This window comes from Otolemur garnettii, unplaced genomic scaffold (genome assembly GCF_000181295.1).
Source record: "Otolemur garnettii isolate 467f Iridium unplaced genomic scaffold, OtoGar3 scaffold00141, whole genome shotgun sequence".
NCBI classification, from domain to species: domain Eukaryota; kingdom Metazoa; phylum Chordata; class Mammalia; order Primates; family Galagidae; genus Otolemur; species Otolemur garnettii.
The window spans coordinates 5,092,105-5,100,933 of NW_003852536.1; the positions used below are offsets into that span (position 1 = coordinate 5,092,105).

General features: G+C 42.3%; 1 protein-coding gene across 4 annotated transcripts in view; it reads left to right on the forward strand.

Annotated features, from left to right (window-relative positions):
• Positions 1–8,829, forward strand: part of PLD5 (phospholipase D family member 5) — a 355,615-nt gene that overhangs the window by 329,747 nt on the left and 17,039 nt on the right. For all 4 annotated transcript variants that reach the window (XM_012810747.2, XM_003798816.1, XM_012810748.1 and 1 more), the window contains one exon: positions 3,005–3,141. In XM_012810747.2, coding sequence (XP_012666201.1) covers positions 3,005–3,141 — 137 coding nt within the window. The remainder of the gene's footprint in view (positions 1–3,004; positions 3,142–8,829) is intronic.

Consider the following 8,829-nt stretch of genomic DNA (forward strand, 5'->3'; position numbering starts at 1 on the left):
TGGACCCAGCAAGCTCAAAAGAATGCAACGCTAGTATCACATGCTAGAATGAAGGTCCACAAAGCAGGGATTTTGTCTTAATTGGTTATGTGTCCTATGAGCCTAGACCAGAGCTTGGAGCTTGGCAGGCACTTAGAATATTTGCTGTTTAAATGAAAGCCAGCATAGACAGAGGCACTGAATCTACCCAGGGAACTGACCCTTCTCTTATTTGAGCCTCAAAAAAAACCACAGTGAAAGGCATGTTATTATCATTAACCCCATTAGAAAACAAAGTTCAGGGAGGTGCCTGTGGCTCAAAGGAGTAGGGTGCTGTCCCCATATGCTGGAGGTGGCAGGTTCAAACGCAGCCCCAGCCAAAAAAAATAGTTCAAAAAGTGTCAGGGACATGCCAAGATGTCTCAGGTTCTAAGCCCTGGAATCTGGCCTGTTATCTCTAAAGACCAAGCTCTTGTCTCTAAATTACTGGCATCGCATCCAAACTTGTAAAATAATAGAAAATATAAAGAGGCCACCAACAACTCTTTGCCTGAATTTGTTCCTCCTCACAAACCAAACCCAGTTGGGGACCATGGAGTGAAATTCAGGAAGTTCCAGACGGAAACAGAAGGCTAAGCGACTGGATACGTTTCAGAGTTGGCCTCCCCAGACACCATCTGGAGCTAAGAATCTCAGCTTCTCCACATTAACCCCAAACCCATTTAAAGCAGACCCAACAGACTGAGGGAATTAAATAATTTGAATATTTAATTTTTAATGGCATAGGAAAATGAATAGAATAGGATCCCTGAAGTCAAGCTAATAGCATTCTAACCGAGGAGATGAGACAAGGGCAAGTTATTATAATAAATTTGAAAATACTAAAAATAAATAACTAAGTCCCTGGAGGTGAGTGGTGGTGATGGTTGCACAATAGGAATGAATTCAACACCATTGAACTGTACACTTAAAAATGATTAAGGAAAAGAAAAAGAAATAATTATGGGAATTGGCTCGGCACCTGTAGCTCAAGCGGCTAGGGCACTAGCCACATACACCAGAGCTGATGGGTTCGAATCCAGCCTGGGCCTGCCAAACAACAATGACAACTGCAACCAAAAAATAGCTGGGCATTGTGTCGGGTGCCTGTAGTCCTAGCTACTTGGGAAGCTGAGGCAAGAGAACTGCTTGAGCCCAAGGTTGCTGTGAGCTGTGGATGCCACGGCACTCTACCCAGGGCGACAGCTTGAGACTCTGTCTTAAAAAAAAAAAAATAGTTATGGGAATATAGAAGTGAGACCCCTGGTTGGAGATATTTTTAAAAGTTTTGTGGAAGAGAGAATGTGTGAGCTGGAATTTAGAGAACAGAATAAATAGCCTGCAGAAGCCAGCATCAGAAGCAAATGACCAGAGCAAGCAAGATGAGGGCACAGCCATGGACTGGGGATTATTATTTCAGTTTCTAGGCACAGATGACATGGTAGCCAGCAAATAAGAGAGGCAGAGACATGAGACTATGGAGTCTCTATATATTTTGTGTGCTGGGAAAAGAGTGTAGGACTAACCCCTAAGATTTGGAAGCTCATCCTCATACCAAAAGGAAAAGAATTTAAATGATCAAAAAGTTATCCTGCCAAGGAGACTTTCTGGGCAGGGACACCTGGAGGGTGTGTTTCTTTCAACGTGCCCCTTCCTTAACCTCATGCTTTTTTAGGGTGGGCGTCCAATCCGAGAGCTTCATTTCTCTAATCTCTAAGTAGGGATTCCTACTGTGCAGTGTGCGGAGTTATTCCAGAGCATAACTTGGGAAGGAAGGACTCTGGCCACCCAACGCTGCCATTCATTCCAGACAGTTCCAGAAACTGTTTGTTCAGCCTTTGGTAAACAAAGCATGCTTGGAATTATTTGGGCTCCTGGATTTGCCATCGAGTATTATTTGTTAAAGTAAGACAGAAACTGTGAGAAACACGATCTCCAGGCCTGTCCAGTAGAAAAATAAGAAAACCTGGCTCAGTGCCTGTGGCTCAAGTGGTTAAGGTACCAGCCACATACACCTAAGTTGGCGGGTTCGAATCCAGCCTGGGCCCACCAAACAACAATGATGGCTGCAACCAAAAAATAGCTGGGCATTGTGGCAGATGCCTGTAGTTCTAGCTACTTGGGAGGCTGAGGCAGGAGACTCACTTGAGCCCAGAAGTTGGAGGTTGCTGAACATTGCTCTGAGCTGTAATGCCTCAGCACTCTACCCAGGGGGACAGCTTGAGGCTCTGTCTCCAAAAAAAAAAAAAAAGAAAGAAAGAAAAATAAAAAAACCAAGCACCTCGTTCCCTTTCTATAGCAACTGCATCTAAAAACATTGTATTTTAGTAAGATGAAAACTCCCTCAAGCAACTTGAAAAAATTTTCTCAAGCAGAATTTGCCTCTTTTTTCATTTTGCTTAAGTCTTTCAGAATTTCCTTCTTCTCTGACACTCCTAATAAATTCAGGCATTTTAATAACTCACCTGGTTTTTACTATAGAATTATTGATGGCCCTTTCTCAACAATCAACACTCTTCCTGATTCAAAGACAGATTTGGCAGGTGGAAATCAAGATTTTTGAGATTTAATGTCTTCAACACGTTTGTGGCCACATCACCTTTCCAGTGAAATGAGTTCAGGGGTGAATGCTTGTGATGTGTACATGTAGAGGTAGTTAATAACTGAGAAAATTAATAGGTATGAGTGACAGGGATGTACAACAGAATCACCTAAGGTTGGAGTTGGGTATTCTCCAAAAGTCAGAGGTGTTGTTTTGAAAGCAAGTACTCTATCCTAAAACAGACTTAAAGAACAGACTTCAGACCCACCTCACCACACCTTGATTTCTACTTAACTTAAAATATCTCGGTCTAATTCGATCAAGAACCAGACAGTACGTTTGCAAAAGTTACAAGTTTAGAACCATGAAAACAAATAGAGAAAACAAACCCCCAGATGCCAAAAAAATTAATACTCTAAAAGTTTGGCTTTTGTATCTTCACAGAATTCTCCCAAACTCTTTTGCCCTAAAAACAGAAGTTTTGACATAGACGCCATCTACAGCGTGATCGATGACGCCAAGCAGTACGTGTACATCGCCGTCATGGACTACCTGCCCATCTCCAGCACAAGCACCCGAAGGTCAGTGAATGTCCACCCCTAGTTACAACCTGTCCAAGGCCAGGCACTAAACTGGGGCCCACAGGAGAAGCCAGCCCGGACACCAATGCTGTCAGGTGCATTAGGAAGATCACGCCACTGAGGTCCGCTTGGTGAGCGTTTGCCATTTACCCGCGATGCTCATTACCAAGCAATCCATGGGTCCATTGCCCACGTGCATAGAAGCCAGTACCAGACTCATGAGAAAAGAAACGCTTCATTTCAAGTCAATTAGGAGGATGACAAAGAGAAACCTCTCCAATCTGCTTACTCAACCTGGGTCCTGGGTAGGATTTTATGAGGAGGGTAATGAGGACTGATCTGATTGGATCTTGCCATGAGCTGGAGGCCTAATCTGACTGGATCCCGTCATTAGGTGATCCCAGGACTCAATCTGATTGGCTGCCGTATCCTGCCCTGCTGTGTCCGCTTCTTAATTCAGTCCCTGGCTACTAGATTGGAGCACTTAGGTTCCACCCACAGATGCACTTCAGGTACTGTGACCTTCAAACTGGAGGTCCAGGGCAACCAAAACCAGCTCACAACTTAGTTACATAAAAGTTGAACAAGACTGGTAAAGTGTGGTTACACATCTTCTCCCTAACTGGGTGGATTTTAAGGGCTCAAGGTCCCACCCTACAGAAATACCTAGGTAGTTTACATTATTAGTAGGAAGGCAACTCTAGAAAGAAGGTTGGCTTATTCTCAATTTGAAAATTATTTCAAAAGAAAAATAAGATATGAAATAAAACATTTGAAGATATTATTTAAAAATTATTAATAAGGATGGAACTGGTCTTCCTTTGGCAACACATATATTTATTCCATATAAAATTGGAACAATATACGGAAGATTAGCATGGCCCTGCCAAGGATGGTGCACAAATGGGTGAAGCCTTTAATACAGATGTATTCGAAGGGCATGCTAAAACTGAGGGCTGGTGCAAGATTCTCCGTGAAGAAGACAATACGAGGCATTTCTCGTATTCACAACAGCCTTCATTAAAAGCTGAACTGTGATAATAGCTTCTCGGTGTAATGGAGAAAGTAACTTAAAATATATATGTTCTCAGCCAACCCATCCCTCTGTGCGAGAAAGAGAACATCTTAAAAATGGAGTGCCTTTTCAATAATTCATCATTATTTAAGCATGCAAATACTTGGAATAAATTTAGGGGTGGAATTTATGACAAACTCTTCGGAAAACCATTGCATGCATAAATGCATGGCATGGCCCTGCTCAGGTATTTCCACTTTTGTTTTCTTGTGAGGAATGCAGAGATTTGGGTGCTTGAATCATTATTTGAATCCAGGAAATGTTTTCAAAGTGCTTATTTCTGGGACTGTAATTTAAGACTGTAATTTGGAAAATTATAATTTCAGACTATGCATTTACTGAGGTTAAATAATTAAGTGTGTCCTATATTGCTTGAATGTTTCTCGAATTGCCAACCCCATGTATGCATAATATGCAAATTATTTATGTAAATGACTATAGGATTGCAAAAAGAATCCTTTACCCAGGAAACCATTGCTCCCAATGACAGGCAGTGGAAAAGCACTTTTAGCTGCAAGGTGAACATTAGTACAGTATATTTACTTTCAAATATTGAAATCCTTTGAACATTCATGGATTTTTCCTCACACTTTCATTCATGTCTTTTCTATCTCTCCTTCTTTTTTTTTAAGAGACAGTCTCACTTTGTCACTCTCAGTAGAGTGCTGTAGCATCACAGCTCACAGCAACCACCAGCTCTTGGGCTTAGGCGATTCTCTTGCCTCAGCCTCCCGAGTAGCTGGGACTACAGGTGACTGCCACAATGCCTGGCTATTTTTTGTTGCAGTTTGGCCAGGCCGGGTTCGAACCCACCACCCTCTGTATATGGGGCTGAAGCCCTACTCACTGAGCCATACGTGCCGCCCCTTCTATCTCTCTTTTTAATGTTTCTCCTGTTTGTTGTGTATTTCGTTTAGAATTAGTTGTACACTTAAGCTTCACTTTGAAAAGATTTCTTTTCTTTTTTCTTTTTTTTTTTTTTTTCACTTTTTGGCCAGGTTTGAACCCCACCACCTCCAGTATATGGGGCCGGTGCCCTACTCCTTTGAGCTACAGGCACTGCCCAACTTTGAAAAGATTTCTAAACATGGTGGGTTTTGCCTGATTGTCCTGTTATTGAGAGGAAAACTAATGTGTCATTTGTGATCTATACATATATTAGGATGGGGTGATGATTTCTCAGGGTTGACAAAACCTTTGTTCTGTGAACTCATGAACAAAATTGAGACCCTTCATGATCAAGGAAAAAATAATTAGTTTGGAGGATCTAAAATATCTCAGAAATCTAAAAGTTAGAGTAGACTTAAAGAGTGTTAAAGAGCTTTAGATTTACCTGAAATTTTGCATTTCGGTTGTTAATCTGCCATTTTAGCTGTTATTTTTAAAGTACTTCTTTTACTGTGTTTTAAACATTTCAAACCTATAAGCTGGGGCCAGTGGCTCACACATGTAATCCTAGCACGCTGGGAGGCTGAGGGAGGTGGATTGCCTGAGCTCAGAAGGTCAGAGTGAGAGCGCAGGAGCAAGAGTGAGACCCAGTCTTTAAAAATAGCCATGAGTTGTGGTGGGCACCTGTTTCCCAGATACTCAGGAGGCTGAGGCAGGAGGATCACTTGAGCCCAAGAGTTTGAGGTTTCTGTGAGCTACAACACCATGGCACTCTACGCAGGGTGAAAAAAATGAGACTCTTTGTTACAAAAAAAAAAAAAAAATTCAAACCTATAAATGTCCTTAGCTTTCTAAATGAAGGGTCAGCAAAGAGACATAAGAAGTAGTCCAAACAATGTGGATTATGATTAAATTCTCAGTCACATGAATGAATTCTTTTGACAAAGTCAGACTGCTTACTCATCTTCCCCTAGTCTTGGAAATGACTTTCAGGATTGAATTCAGCTTTAACAAATGAGTAAACACTATCAAATTTCAATGTGTTAATGGAACTAATTAATATCCAACAGACTTAACTTCCAGTCTATACATTGCCAAACATCCAAATGAAAGAAAAAATTCACTCACTCTCAAATTGGAAATGGTTGACAGGCCAGGAGCAGTAGCTCACACCTGTAATCCTAGCTTTCTGGGAGGCTGAGGTGGGTGGATTGCTTGAGCTTAGGAGTTTGAGACCAGCCTGAGCAAGAGTGAGACCTTGCCTCTACTAAAAATAGAAAAAGTAGCCAGGCCTCGTGGCAGGCACCTGTAGTCCCAGCTATTTGGGAGGAGACTGAGGCAGGAGGATCACTTGAGGCCAAGAGTTTAAGGTTGCTGTGAACTCTGATGCCAGGGCACTTGACCCAGGATGACACAGTGAACAGAGTGAGGATCTGTATCTAAAAAAAAAAAAAAAAAAAAATGATTGACAGCATGTAAAAAAATATGCTCCATCATTTGATCATAATGTTGAGGTAACTTTGGCCATTCAAGGTATAGGAAGGGAATGAAACAATGATATACAACTAAATAAATCTTGCAATAAAAAGTCAAAGTCCTCTTTTTACTTCTTCATTTTCAAATCAAGCTCTTCTGAATCAAGTCACTTAATTATTTAGGTTTCAGTTTGGAGTAGTTCATTATTTATTTCTTCATTCATGTGAAATATGTATTTCAGAAGGAAATTAGTGGATGTGTGAAGAACTAATAAAAATGTAGCCTCGTTATTCTTTGAGGTGTTACTTTTTCATCGATGTATTCATTCAACAAATATTTATCTAACACTGTGTACTAGTCATTAAAGTGTGAACACTGCACAGTCCCAGGAACTCCATCAAACAGTGGCAGGTGGACACAGAAGGGATTATTAGGACACAGTAAGGTCAATCAAACAGAATATTATAGGTGCTTGGTGAGAGAACACCTATGGCACAGTTTCAGGGTTAGAAGAAGCTTATTGGAGAAGATGTCGCCTGAATTACATTTCAAAATATTCAAGAATTGGAAGAGAATGGGAAAGGAAATTTTCTAGGTAGAAAGGACAGCATGAACAAAATTTCAGGTAGAGAAACAATAGCCTACCAGGTTCAGTGCTGAACCATTGAGCCCAGGAGAAGATGATGAGACATCAAACTGAAGAAGGGAAAGGACCAGTAACTGGAGGGTCTGACCACTGGGGAGTTCTGTGATATTGGGGAGTCTCTCCTTCGGTAGCTGTGGAGGATATACTTAACTAGAAAGAGAGAAACCAGCTTGGAGCACCAGACTGAGATGATTTTCCCAATAGTCCTCAGCTTTGTGGACATAGAAATAGACAAAGAGAATTAAAGCACTGATCCGGGATTTAGATTTTGCCCAGTGGCCTGGCATGGAAGCTCACACCTATAATCCCAGCGGTTTGGGAGGTGGAAGCATGAGGGTCACTTGAGACCAAGGAGTTTAAGACCAGCCTGGACAACTTAGTGAGACCCTGTCTCTACAAAAGCTTTTAAAAGTCAGCTAGGCATGGTGGCATGCACCTATCATGCACCCCAGCTACTTGGAAGGCTGAAGTAGGAGAATGGCTTGAGCCCAGGAGTTTGAGGCTATAGGGAGCTATGGTGACACCATTGCACTCCAGCCTGGGCACTAGAGTGAGACTCTGTCCCCACCCTCAAATGTGTGTGTGTGTGTGTGTAGCCAAGGGCAAAGAAGTCCCCCATGGGAGGGATTGCAGATCAGCAGACAGCATGGGAGAAAAGAACAATTAAGGGGATGAAAGACCTGAAGGGCAGGAGCCCAGGGTCAGACATGAAGAGGAGGCCTTTGGAGATATGGTGATTACAACACTGACAGTCTAAGGTTCTGAATAATATCATGGCTAGTCCAAATGGTGAAGTGACCCACCATTAGGACAAGCCTTGAATGAGTAAATAGAAGTTCTACACATGTCAGGGCTGAGAGGAGGAAAGTCATTTCAGGCTTGGTCCTTTGGAGAGGAAAAGATTTTGTTTTGTTTTGTTTCAACATGAAGGTTAAGTGACAGTTCTGGAAGTGACATTGTGTGTTAAGGCTGGGAAGAGTGGGAGGCTTCCCCCACATTTGAAACCAAATGGCCAGCTAGGACAGAAAAATACATAGCATAACATTAAGAAAAGCTGAGGTTTTAGGCTGTGGTCCCCAACCCCTGAGCTGTAGACTGATAGTGGTCCATGGCCTGTTAGGAACAGCGTGAGGTGGGCAGCAGTGGACGAGCCAGTGAGCCTTCATCTGTTTTGACAGCCACTCCCCATCACTCACAGCACTGCCTGGCTCCGCCTCCCTGTCAGATCAGCAGTGGTATTAGATTCTCGTAGTAGCACCAACCCTCCTGTAAACTAAACGTTCAAGTGATCCAGGATCACGCTTCTTGTGGGAATCTAATGCCTGATGATCTGAAGTGGAGCTGAGGCCATGATGCTAACATGGAGATCAGCTGCAAATACAGATTATCACTAGCAGAGAGGTTTGCCTGCACAGAGACGGGAATACCTCAGTTGCTTGCAGACCTATAAGTATGTATCAAAACCACCTCTGTCCCCCTCCACAAAGATCTATGGAAAATTGTCTTTCATGAAATGTTAGGTGAAGTTCTTTCTCACAGGGAGAGAAGGACGGCTTGGCCGCAGGTGCAAGCTCACTCCTAGAATTGTATGAAAGCAAGAAAC